Genomic DNA, 13,649 nt, shown 5'->3' on the forward strand with positions numbered 1-13,649 from the left:
CATTCTAGCCACAGAGGGGAGGAATGCCAAGAGGAGAATGATGGCCAAGACACAGTAATATCACTTAATTTCACAATCTCAGGTTCCCACTCAGATACCAACACTCCACTTATCTTAAAGGATAGTGTACTTGTGGCTTTCAAATGTGGACAAGGAGAGCACAGGCGCTGGTTCACTAGAGGGTGGTATTATCCTCGGTTTCTGCTGCAGAAACTTAGATGAGGAATTTGATGGAGCATCCCTCCAGAAGAGTGTGGATGTATGCAGAATGTGTTGTAAAGCCTTTCAGAAAGCCTATTGTAATGGGGGACTGTATTGTTTCTTTAGTTTCTGTATGTCATTTCTGCACAGGTGATGTCATTTGATCAATGTTAGATGCTGAGCTTGCATTGCAATGGTTAATGTCGGTAGCCCCGCAAAGTGGGTGGTAAAAGAGGTGGAGGCAAGGGATTGGTGGATCTTTCGGAATCTCCATCTTTCTATAGGGCCTTTCTGTTAGAAGAATGAGAGATGATCTCATCTCTACGTGTAGGATTCTTAAAGGGCTTGACTGGGTAAATACTGAGAAGATGTTTCCCCTTGTGGGAGAGTCTAGGACCAAAGGGCATAGTCTGAGAATAAAGGTGCGCCAATTTAAGACTGAGATGAGGAGGAATTTCTTCTCTGAAGGTTAAGAGTGTTTGGAGCTCCTTGCCACAGAGAGCTGTGGGGGCAGAGTCCTTGTGTATATTTAAGGCTGAGATAAATAGATTCTTGATCAGTAAGGGAATCAAGGATTACAGGGAATATGCAGAGAAGTGGAGCGTCCAGTCAGCCATAGTCCTACTGAAAGATGAAGCAGGCTCAAAGGACCAAATGACTCACTCCTGTTCCTATCACTTGTAGTTCCCTGCTCACTTTGTTAACACTTTACTTCCAATATTTATAGAAATTCTTATTTTCTAAAAAGAATTCTGGCTAGCTTTATGTCCTGCACCAATTTTTCCCTTTTTTTTGGTCATTACTTGCAGCTTTTTAAATTCTGTGCAATATTATGACTTACAACCTTGTCCTTGCACAATGATAACTATTTGTGATCAACCCATTTAAAGATGTTATGACACACCTCTGGAATTGGTGGGACGAGAACTTTTGTCTTTATTTTAAACATATGCCTTATTCATAAAGATATCTTTGTATATACAGTATTAAATGCAGTTCAGTTCTGTAAAGTTTCATATCAAGGAAGGAAACAAAACGTTGGAGTTTGACTCCATCAAACAAAAACCAAAGACCTCTCTTACATGTATGATACTAATACTTACACACATTGAGGCGCTTGGAGGGCACAATAACTGAATAGATCCCAATGTACCTTTAGCAGGAAGACCTCAGACTGTGGCCTTTCCCCACTGGCCCTTGCTGATAGCGGGCCCAAACTTTAGTGCATCCCTCCGTAGTCCTGGACCTTGGAATGTGCCAGTTTGCAACCGGTCAAAGTCCACTCCTCATTCTGGAAGACCAACAAGCTGATTTGAATTTGTCTTCTGGCCTAGAGGAAGGGAAAATATTACAGTGCCACAAGATCCCTGACTTTAAATAGCGGAAGCAGGACTTGATCTTGGGTCATGGGCCCAGCACACTCCCACCGTATCAGTTCTGCACAATTATATGATTTTTAAAATTGTAATATTAGCTTTAGCATTTGAAGTTAACCACAGATGATAGGTTTGTTCCTTGGAATTTTGTTTTACTCATTGGAATCTATTTATGCTGTGTGTTCTGAAATATCCCGTTAAACATCTGAAATGCCTCTCTATTGATCTATCCTTTAACATAAGTTACCAGCTCATGTTAGCCAGCCTGCTTTCATACCGTCATTATTGCTATTATTCAAATTTTAAAAGATAATCATGCACCTATTCCTTTTTTCCTCAAACTGAATGTAAAATTCAGTCATATAATAGTCACTGAGACCAAAAGGCTCCGTCTCTGAGATCATTATTTAATCTGATCTCATTGCACAAAATCAGGACTCATATTGCCTGTTCTCAGCTCTGCTCCAGGACATGCTTTTCTATGTAAGTATCCTGAAAATATACTGTGAACTCCCCATCTAAGCTGCCTTTGCCCATTTGACTTTTCCAATGGTTATATAGTTTAAAATCTCCTATAATTATCTGACAAACTTTCATTGTTTCTTCCTGTGTGCCTCACCCTATTGAGTGGGCGCTATGAAGAGACCTGTACAAATGATTTCTTGCCTTTGTCATTTCTCTTTTTGATCCAAACTCTTTCACATCTTGATTTTCTGAACTCAGGTCATCCTTCTCTATTGTGCAAATGCCATCATTAACGAACAGAGCCAACCCTCCAATTTTTCCTACTTTCCTGTCATTCCTGAATGGCCTGTACCCTTCAAGATAAAGATCTTAATCTACAGCTCCCCCGACATCAATTAATGGAGAAGTCAATGGTTAAAACAGGGAGGAAGAAGAATTAATCAGATGGTGGATAACATTGAGAAATTGATAAAGGAAGCTTGGAGAAAGCCAGAGAAGAAGTAGAAAGTCAGTGGCCTCACTAAAGCTCCAGTGTAAATAAACAACCTATAAAAATGAATAGAAGGCGCAAAAACACTTGTAAAATTGTCACAACAGCTGGAGGAAGCTAACATGTAAGTTAATTCTTATAATTAGCACTACTGTGGCATCCTTCCTGTTTCTGAACTTGTGTTCATTCTGCAGTGTTATGAGTGAATTTTGCTTTGAGAGGTGAGTTCCAAAATGGCACTACTTTTAACGTGCACTAGTTTTGAACCAGTGCCTGTATTAATGTGGCACAAAATGTGTGGATGCCCTTGGGTGATATTTTAAAGAGCATTTATAGCTGTCATGAGTTTGCTTCCAACAGGGTGCTTTACCTGAAATAGTCATGCTTGCAATCTCTTTTGACTTAGTAAACTGGGCATGCATGTTTTGATATCAAAAAATCCAACTGTTACTTATTACAGCTAAGTATTATAGAGAACCATTACTTACTTTTGGCACTTAAGCATCTGGCCGAAGAATAAGCTATTAGTTTATAAAAGAAGTGCACATTTCCAAGACAGTGTCATGTTTCAAGTGATCTGAGGCAAGACGGAGTGTGAAACTTTATACCCTTAGGTCGCATGCTCTAATACAGTGATGATACCATGAGCATGTCTCTTAAAGTAGTCTGACATTGAAAGATGAAACATAACATAATAGTAGATCCCAAGCAAGGATACTAATGAGATTGATATTTCATTCTCTCTTTTTTAAACTCCATCAGTAATCAATTTTTGACTTGCATTTCTTATAGTTTACTTGTAGGAAATGTATATAAACAAAATAAAGTATTGTGATACTTAAATTAACTTCTAATTAAACTTTTTCTGTCTTATTGCTTTTGTAGAGTGACAATTTACATTCCAGGTTAGTGCTTTGTCTAATTGAAATAAACCCTGAATTCACAATAAAAATGATCCTAATTAATAACATATTTTGTAAACTTGTCCTCTTTTTAAACACAGAACCTGTTGAAGAAAAGCCAGAAGTTGTAACAGTAAGTGTAAAATTTCCACCTCAGGAAAATATTTTATGGAAGGGGTGATTTTACTAAATTATGCTGCTAGCAGGGCCACTGATCTGTGAAGAACCAATATCCAGGAATCATAGCAATACCGTTCACAAATTTCTCTCCATTATTAATAATATTCTTGTTATGCTCAGAGTAGTCCCTGCATCCCTGCTAGGTGTGTGGTTTTACAAAGTTAGCCCTTTATAAGTAGAAATTAATGCAGTGAAATGTTCTGCAACATATTATTTCACAAAAAGAAGATCATGAAATGGAAAGCTGGAAATGGGAGTACAGAGATACTCCTGTCTTTCCTTTCATCTCAACTAACTGGATTTGAGTCCAGCAAATCTCTCCGTCCATGTGAAATACCTCTTCAACACTCCTAATCAGTCCTCAATCAGCAATGTTACTCAGAACTCAGAAAGACCACAAGAATGGGACAGGAATTTTGAAATGGCTAAACTTTTAAGGTAACGAGCACAAGGTTTAGTAGGGGTTTGTGGAGAAATCTTTTTTCACCCAGGCTTTAGTGGGTACCTGGAACTCATTGCTAAAACATGGGGAGAATGTGCAAACTCCACAGACAGTCACCTGAAGCTGGAATCAATTTGGGTTCTCTGGCACTGTGAGGCAGCAGCGCTAACCACTGTGTCACCCATTAATGTAATAGTATTATTACATAACTGATCATGGTTTTTGTTAGTGTCAAGTGAGCAAAAAGGCAAAGTTTGCAGTTCATAAATTTTGCTGCAGGAAATTATGTATTTGCTGAAAGGTGATCTTTTGCAGTGATCAAAATATTCCCAGCAACCACCATGGTAGGGTTGAAGTGGAGTTTATTCCAATTAGACTGCATGGTTGGCACTGCTTTGGCAGTTAAATCTTTCACATTCACACAATACCAAATAATTTCTCAGCAATTAGCAATGGGTGTTGACAGGAAGACTACCTGGCAGAGTTGGCCTCACAAAGCTAAAATGCGGAAACGACTTTTTAAACCACTGCCTTTACATCCTTAATGTAGAAAAGAGATTGTTATCTTGTCAACTCTGTGCTAACATTAGAAATTTTTCCAGCAGCTGGAAACTAATGATCGCAACTATGCATATATTTAAACCTCACACGTGGAACTCTGATTTATATTTTTATTGCAAAGATTGAATGGGACGACATAATTAAAGCTTATACAAGCAAATAAATATTACCAACATTTCAATATGACTAAACACAATCAATTTGACTTACACGTAATTACTTTTCCCCACAGGAGGTAACTAAGTATGATACTGTTTTCAATGGACAAGCTGTCGATCCAGGTAATGTATGATAATATTTTTTTCCAATGAAGAGGAGCAAGCCCGTTTGTTCAATTACATAGAAACTATAGGTTATTAGCTCTGCAGAGTGGTTTGGTAGCCACAGCCTCTCAATTAAATTCACAACTTCCAATTTTGAACTTTCTAGCATCTCCTAAAGTGGCTTCTGTGGTGGAATATGTGGGAAAAGGAGAGCAAATTGCATTGCGGTATACTTACTAACCACATTGTTTAATTATACATTATGGCTGGTCAAAAAACAGTGATAGAAATGGTATCTGTGGATATCCCTGTAGGTGTCTTTCACTCTGCAATGATAAGGGCAGAATAGTTATGGGGCTAGACAGGACAGAAATTGGAAAGGAGAGATTTTTACAATATGAAATAAGTAATGGTTACAATTTATTAAGTTCACGAAAGTTGCACCCTGTGATCATGATTCCAAATCTAACTCCAGATTGCTTCTGATGAATATTGCCATATTCCCGGGTATACCTGCGAACGTTGACATAGACCCTGTTGTATCTTATCATTACAAGGGGTGATTCGTGGTTGAGGTAGTTTACTGCAGGGAATCCTCATTTAGGTGCTGATGTAAAGGCCTATCCAATTATCAGCTGTAATAAATAGACCACTATAGAGTTTTAACAAGAAGAGGTGTGCTTCATACAATAACAAGGTATAGGTTAATGTTTGATAGCAATAGATACCATTAATCTTAACTGTAAATATCAAAATGTAGCAACAAGCAGGAATGTTATTTCTACCCTCCTTGGGAACTTGCGCATGACTAACATTTCTCCATCCAAAGACTGGGATGACATCAGGTTGGGTGGAGCTAATGCATCTTCTACATTAGTTCGTCCAGAGCCATTACCTTGCACAACACTTCCAATGCTTCTGAGTACATGAGAACATTGTCAGTTGTCCAAAACTAATGTGCTGTAATTGTAGAATATTTGTGTCACTAAGATAGTAGCCATACTAATGTGATCAAACAACTACAGGCATTTTAATATCTCATCCAATCTTAAACTTCCACTTTACGAGTTCAGGTATGCTTTAGGAAGCCTCAGAACCACTGATTTTCTCACCCTTACAAATTGCTAATGCAGTATGAGCAGGCAGATCCATGCTGGGAGCTGGCTTGCTGTAAATGAGGCCCACATGTTGATATAGCCAATGTGTTCCAGTGCAGGTTATTGCAAAAGTAATTGGTTTAAATGTTGCAAATGAAAAATGTGAAATTTGAATACTGTGTTAACTTCATTACCTAACTGACATACTGATCTACAGTTCTGGCTATGCTACTAGATTAATAATCCAGGTACCTGGACTCTGACTTAGGTGCATTAATTCATATTCTGATACAACAGAAAGAGAATTTAAAATGTGCAATTCATTAACTACAAATTTGCAGCGAATAAAATGACTAACATCAATAAAGACAATCATTGAGTGGCAGTTCATTAATGTCTTTAGGAAGAAAATCTGCTGCCCTTATCTGTTTTGACCTTGATGAGTCTCCAAAGCATTGTGATTGATTTCAAACTGACCTCTGAAATGGCTTTGCTGCATCCAGGAATTTCCCATCACCACTGCTTTGTTTTTGCCAGTGTGCTGGAGATGTTTGACATCTGATTTATCTGTAAAAAGTTACGTACAGTGAACACAGTTCAGTGAACAGCCTACCATAATCGAACAAGAGACAATTAAATAATTAGCCTCTTTTCTCATTTTCTTAACTAAAGACCTTGTTTTGAAGTGAATCATCCAAAGCATCAAACATATAACATCTTTTCTTAGAAACCAACGTCTGTTTTCTCCAAGTACAGTAATCGTCTTTGAGATTTAAAGTTTTTATTAGATCTGTAATTAGATCTACAAATTTTAGGTTGTGTTTCGATGTGATCAACTTGATGAGGTGGATGCTCAATATCACTCACAGGTAAAGGAAATGTACTCTCGTAATCACTGTCCTCAAAATATCCTGGTTTGCTTGCTATGGAACAACTTGCATTCCACTTGTGCTCTCATTTAACAGAGAAGCTTTAGTAATGAACGACTGCTTGATCTGCTCTGGACCTGATAGAGATGACACAAGATTGTGATTGCACCTTGGCCATTTAATTCAAACATAATCTGCATCTTCATTATAGATGAAATGTTGCTCAGATGAGACCTCCACTCCATTTCTCTGGCCTCAAATTCTCCTCCCTCCAGGTACTACTCCTTCTCAAGGAGACAGAGTGGTAAAGCAGGCACTAATAGGGAGGAAGAGCAACTGACAGACACACCAATAGTTTCATGTCTGGAGATTCCAGAAATTCCTTGACCCACCACTCCCCAGTGACCACATTGACAGGTGACATAGTGGTTCAGTCGTTAGCACTGCTGCCTCTGAGTTCCAAGGACCCTGGTTTGATTCTACCCTAAGGCGACTCTTCCCACAGTCCAAGGATGTACAGGTGAGGTGGGTTGGCCATGCTAACTGGACCATTGTTTCCAGGGATGTGTAGGCTAAGTGGATTAGCCATGGGGAATGCAGGGTTACAGTATAGGGTAGGGTGGGATCTGAGTGGTATGGTTTTCAGAAGTTCAATATGGACTTAATGGGCCAAATAGCCTGCTTCCACACTGTAGGTATTCTATGTTTGTCTGTGGCAGCTGAGGCAAAGGAGGGTGACCGTACACTTGAGTGGGACACTCCCATTAGACCAGGGTTTCTGACGTCAGTGGCTTGAATGTTTAATCATTGTATTGAATGCACTTTTGTTTGAATATATATTCACTTGCACTGTTCCAATGCCCATGGTAGTCTTACTATGTCATTAGGAACTCCTAAGTGAAAGAATGTGCAGCCAATGACCACAATGTTCTCTTACTTGGTACTTCACAATAGATCATATTTGGATCATTTTAATTAAATTATTTTTAATTGGCCTGTTTTGACGTGTTATGATGCATATCTGCAGAAGATGAGACTTGAACTTAAATCTCCTAGCCCAGCATTAGGGACAGTATCACTGCATTACAAATATTAATGTGCTGCTTCACTCGGATTTGAAGGCAAATGGTTAGAAGTCAGTAGTCACTGCAGTGCTGATTGCTGAAGTAACCGCTCCGTTGGCTTTACGTTCTAGTCATCAACTCTACTCATTTAAAAAAAAGCCTTACTGTTGCCCTTCTGTGTGCCGCCTTTTTAATTTGGAAAGTGCATTGCACAGTTGATCTTTGCATCATGTGCCTTTGTTGCAGAGGGTTGCAGCCTTCCTCAGTGACCCACAATATCCTCCCTCGTTCTTGCCTACCATATGGCATTTCCTCAATGATCCGTCACCTACCCAACTGCTTTATGTTATGAACAATGTTCCTGTTTGATTCTGGGAGCTGTGTTTTACTGAGGTCCTTTCTTTCCTCCCTCTTCATTAATGGGATGAGGGCATTGCTGGCTGGGCAGTATGTTTTGACCATCCCTAATTTCTCAGAGGGCAGTTTAGAATTACATGTAGAGCAGACCAGGTAAAGATGGCAGTTTCCTTCCGTAAAGGACATTAGTGAACCAGATGGGTTTTTCCAATGAACAATTCATGGTCATCATTAGATTCTTAATTCCAGATATTTTATTGAATTCAAATTCGATCATTTGCCATGGTGGGATTTGAACCCAGGTCCCAGAACGTTATCAGGGTCTCTGGATTAACAGTCCAGTGTTAATACCACTAGTCCATCATCTCCTGATGCAATTGTAGGCTCTGCGCCCTCTCCAGTTTTAGGCCAGAGTGACAGATTTCCCTTTGAGACTGTAAAACATTAAGATATAGGAGCAGAATTAGATTATTTGGCCGATCAAATCTGTTCTGCCATTCGATCATGTTTCTCAACCCCATTTTCTTGCCTTCTCTATGTAACCATTGATTCCCTAATCTATCTCTGTCTTAAATACACTCAATGATTTGGCCTTGTGTGGCAATTTGTTCAGTGGATTTCCCACCTTCTGGCTAAAGAAATTCCTTCTCATCTTGGTTCTAAAGACTCGTCCCTTCACTCTGATGCTGTGCCTTTTGGGTCCTCGTCTCTCCTACTAGTGGAAGCATCTTTTCCACACCCTCTCTATCCAGGCCTCTCAATATTCTGTAAGTTTCAATGAGATTCCACCACCCCTCCCAACTTTCAAATACAGACCCAGAGTCCTCAATATACCTCAGATGACATACTGACCATGCCCCTCCCATATTCTGCTTGATCCCATCCTACTATATTCGATTGCTCCCAATGATGCTACCATTTCCTCAAGCAGGCAAAACACCAAGCCAGTCCACACATGAGTTTGCTGTTTCCTCAATGCACTGTAGACAAACTCTAGAAACTCTCAGTTAATGTATGATCAACTCGTATAATGGCTATGACCCATCCTCAGCTCACTTTTCAGGACATCCCAGACTGAATACAGGCCATCACCAGACTGAATTTGGAAGATGTCCCTGAATACCAGATCAGCAAGGCCAGGAGTGAGTTCCAAGACTGACCACTGCCCAGCCTCTGTATTGAAGCGGCACTGATGCTTAGACTTGAACTGAACCAACCATTTGATTGACCACAGTCAACCACCAGATTAGAAATGGTCTGATCCCAGAACCAGGTGGTGACACCTCATGTCTGACAGGATTCCCCTCACCCATCTAACTATGCCTCCTTTTACCCTTTCATACATTACCATGCCTTCGTATACGTACACTGTGTTTATCACATTTGCTGCAGGTACTTGCACCACCTCTGACGTTGAGGCACCAACATGTACCCTCCCTTTCACATTAATGCTTCACTATTTATTACTGCTACAAACTGTTTTCTTTCCCTATTCACTCAGCCAACCCTCAGAGACACACTGCTGCCTGATTCTCTGCACTAAGCTGCCGTATTGAAGTAGAAGTTGGTGCATTGCTGTTTTCTAGTGAGTTGTGTGATGGACCAGGGCCACTTCCTGTCCTGGTTCCCTTCAATATGCTTCCTGCAGATGTAGAGTTTACAGCAAACATGAAGGCAATGAAGTTGGACAGTGTTTAGCCAGATGCAGCAAAAGCAGAGAACTTACCTGGACTGGAGGCCAAGAATCAAATTGACAGCTAAACACCTGCTAGATGCAGTGAATTTTCTGAAGCATTGAGTATTGCTATTGGGTAGAAGTTAATTATCAAATATCAATTGTAGCAACTCGAGTTATTAATGAGATGCAAATGAATACAGTTTGTCCTTTCGTCACTTGACAACCAGCAAATTGACTTAGCTTCTGAGGAGAATCACAGAGATGTTATGGTGTGGAAGAAATTTATTAAGCCCATTATGCCTGTGCCAGATGGTTAAATGAGTATCACTACCCAATGCCAATGTCCTGTTTTCTTCTCATTCCTTGCACGTTCATTTTTATTCAAATAATCATCCAGTTCCCTCTTGAATACCTCTTGCACTGTTGTATTCACAACACCTCCCTGACTGATTAATTAATTCCTCCCACCTTGCATACCACCTCATCAGGGAGGGAGGGAGTTTGTTCTTGACTGTAAAAAATTTGGTTTTTGGGCTCTTGCCTGATTAGTTCATTATGCTAGCCGTTATCCTCTTCACCCAGAATCCAGGTCTGTTTCTAGAACTTTCCGTGAGTGTCATTTACTTAACTCTCTTGATCAATCTCCAGGCTTAGGCAAAGTACTATGTACTTGGATTACTGAACAGAGTTACATAAACAAATACAGATGAATTAAATTATTAAAGACTAAGATCATTTTCTCAAAGTTAATTGAGTATTAATAATAAATACTGGTCTTTCCTGTAATGCTCATATCATATGAATGAGTCAATAATACACAAATAAGATCAGGGCTTGCACTTTCTAAGTAGTCCTCATGAGCGAAGGGCTTTGGAATGTCCTAAGGATGTTAAAGACTGCAATAAGAATACAGTTTTAAAATTTTATTTTAACTGGATACAGCAGTGTCAATTATATCCAACATTTGAAGCTTCAACATTAAATATTATGAAGTGGAATATGCATACATCAAAGACACTGGTGTTTCTGTGATTTCATCCCATGTTCCATGGTTAATGTTAGACCTTGATTCCAGCAGGATGCTTGTGGCTCATGAACTGAGACATAGGCTTAATGTGGGGTGTCAAATTTAGGCAGTCCTAACTTGGTGAGCTTCTTAATATCTGACAATTTTACATACCGCTGCTTCCTATCATTTATAATATTCTGTATGACTGACTGCATCTTGCCCACTGGCTACAAGTCTGGCTTCAAATATCACCCTCAAACACACCTCTTCCAGAAAAATATTCGAACAAGCACCGACAAGGGAGCTGTTTTTGCCATCTTTTTACAGCCACTCTCCACTGCAGCAAAAACAAACCAACAATTAAAGAGTAACTATTCCCATGATTCATCACCCATCTCACTTCCGTTGGTTCACTTCTGTTAAAAAGTGTCGGGATCAAATTCAAATTAATTTTAAAGTAATGCCATTTATCCCAGCCATACCAATTGCATAATCCTTCGAGGATTACTGAATGAGCTCTAATGCATCTTTAGTAGACTCAAATTTTGAGGTTCTACTCATTTCTAACAGAAAGTTCACAGAACTACCAAGTATTAACTCAGATTTTCTTCTGTTCTGACTTTAAGATCTAAGTAATGATGTTTCCACTGAAAATAATCAATGTGTTTAATTCAGTTACAGGGAAGTGGTACAAATACAACAGTGCAACAGGAGCAAGGAAGTGGAAGGAAGCAAATGAGTCACATGAGACAAACATGAACATTGTGACAGAAAAAGCTGAGCCTAAGAAACCCCAGTTACTAAAAAATTGAATTATTTCAAGTAATGAGAAAGGAACATTTTAAATGGATGTGTACCGCCTTAGTTGATCAATGTACGATTGGAATTAGAAGTACATATTACATTTTGGCCAATGATATATTTTAATTAAGATAGAAATGGATTTTGAAATGTGATTATTATCAAATTTATCTGTGATCCTAACCAGTGAATACATTGACTGCATAAAACTTTAATCTTCAGTCCATAAAATACTTTATGATAATACACTAAACACATTAGAATTTCATGGGAATGTAAAAGACCTTTTTGAATTAATCACAAACTTAATATTTAAAATGTTTTTTAAGGAGGACAATAATGAAAGTTTAATGAATAAATAATAAAAACAATTTAGTTGCCTCAATTAACTCAATTACAATATGAGTCATTTATAAAACTTGTGCTTTTGTTGGATCAACTATTAACCATGCAAACTCCTTTTCTTTTTACCAAAGGTTATGGAAGAAATTTTATTTAAGTATGTTCTTCATATTACTGCTTTTGGGACTCAATATTTCATATTTCAAATTTCAAAAAATCAATTCATTTAGAATCCTTTGTTCCAAGGTGATTTTCTGTTCCAGAGATTTTCATGAAATATTATGAGGAAAGAAACAAAAACATGTCACAGAACTGATTGTGCAACCTAACTGTCTCAGCTGAGAACAATAATAACAGAAATTACATTTGGGCCAAGGGGTAGTTTGCCATCTTCCTTTGTACTAAATATAATTCCAATTATGGTGAGTTTACCCCTGATTACCATTGATTTCAGTTTGTTCAGAGCTTTTTGATATCACACTCAGTGAACTGATGCCTTGATATCAGAATGATTACTGTCTGAATATTGGCCTGAGAGCTACTCTTTGCTGCAATTTGCAGATGCGCTCGCTACCATTCTGCCCATGCAGTCTGAACTTTATATTTCTAATTTAAGAACACAAGGAGGTGTTCAGCTTTGTAGCTTCTCATTCCCATCACCCTGCTCTCCTCCAACCAACTTTATGTCCCATGAAGATTTCTCAAGAATTGGTGTAGTATTCCCATTGGAGGAAGAACAGAATCAGCACAGAATGGGGCAAATGAGAGCTCAGTGAATGAACAATAAGGAAGCTCTGTCACATTCTGCAAAAGGACCTGTCATCTGCCTCAACTGATATTTTGCAACATTTGCAGCACATGCTTGTTTTAGGTACCAATGATGTGCTCCTGTAAGTTCCAAAATATAGAAAACAAAAGGAATTTGCCATCTTTGGCATCCCGACAAAGAAACAGGAAGATAGAATCATTCTCATTTATCTCCAACATCTACATCTTTAATTATTCATTTGTGGGATGTGGGCGTTGCTGTTTGGGCCAGCATTTGTTACCCATCCTTAGTTATCTTTGAGCAGGTGGTGATGAGCTGTCTTCTTGAACCAATGCAGTCAATGTACTGTAGGTAGACCCACAATGACATTAAGGGTGGAATTCCAGGATTGTGACCAAATGACAGTGAAGAATGTTGGTATATTTCCAACTCATGATGGTAAGTACCTAGGAGGGGAACTTGAAGGGCACGGTGTTCCAATATATTTGTTGCACTTGTCCTTCCAGATGAGTTTGGAAAGTGCATCTTGTAGATGGTACACACTGCTGCTGCTGAGCATCAGTGGAGGAGGGAGTGGATCTTTATGGATGTGATGCCAATCAAGTGGGTTGTTTTGTACTGAGTGGTGTCAAAAATTCTTGAGTGTTGTTGCAACTGCACTCATCCAGGCAAGTGGAGAGTATTCCATCACTTTTCTGACTTGTGCCTTGTAGATGGTGGACAGGCTTTGGGGATTCAGGCGGTAAGTTACTTGCTACAGTATTCCTAGCCTCTGACCTGCTT

At 39.0% G+C, this 13,649-nt stretch overlaps 1 protein-coding gene across 1 annotated transcript in view; it reads left to right on the plus strand.

Annotated features, from left to right (window-relative positions):
* LOC125460508 (cadherin-related family member 3-like) overlaps positions 1 to 12,082 on the plus strand; it is a 61,103-nt gene extending 49,021 nt beyond the window's left edge. Inside the window, exons 16-19 of the mRNA XM_048548047.2 lie at positions 3,418 to 3,437; positions 3,536 to 3,567; positions 4,850 to 4,898; positions 11,630 to 12,082. Of these exons, the coding sequence (XP_048404004.2) occupies positions 3,418 to 3,437; positions 3,536 to 3,567; positions 4,850 to 4,898; positions 11,630 to 11,766 (238 nt within the window). The 3' untranslated portion in view covers positions 11,767 to 12,082. The remainder of the gene's footprint in view (positions 1 to 3,417; positions 3,438 to 3,535; positions 3,568 to 4,849; positions 4,899 to 11,629) is intronic.
* Positions 12,083 to 13,649: the final 1,567 nt, after the last annotated feature.

This window comes from Stegostoma tigrinum, chromosome 11, assembly GCF_030684315.1.
Source record: "Stegostoma tigrinum isolate sSteTig4 chromosome 11, sSteTig4.hap1, whole genome shotgun sequence".
Lineage (NCBI taxonomy): Eukaryota > Metazoa > Chordata > Chondrichthyes > Orectolobiformes > Stegostomatidae > Stegostoma > Stegostoma tigrinum.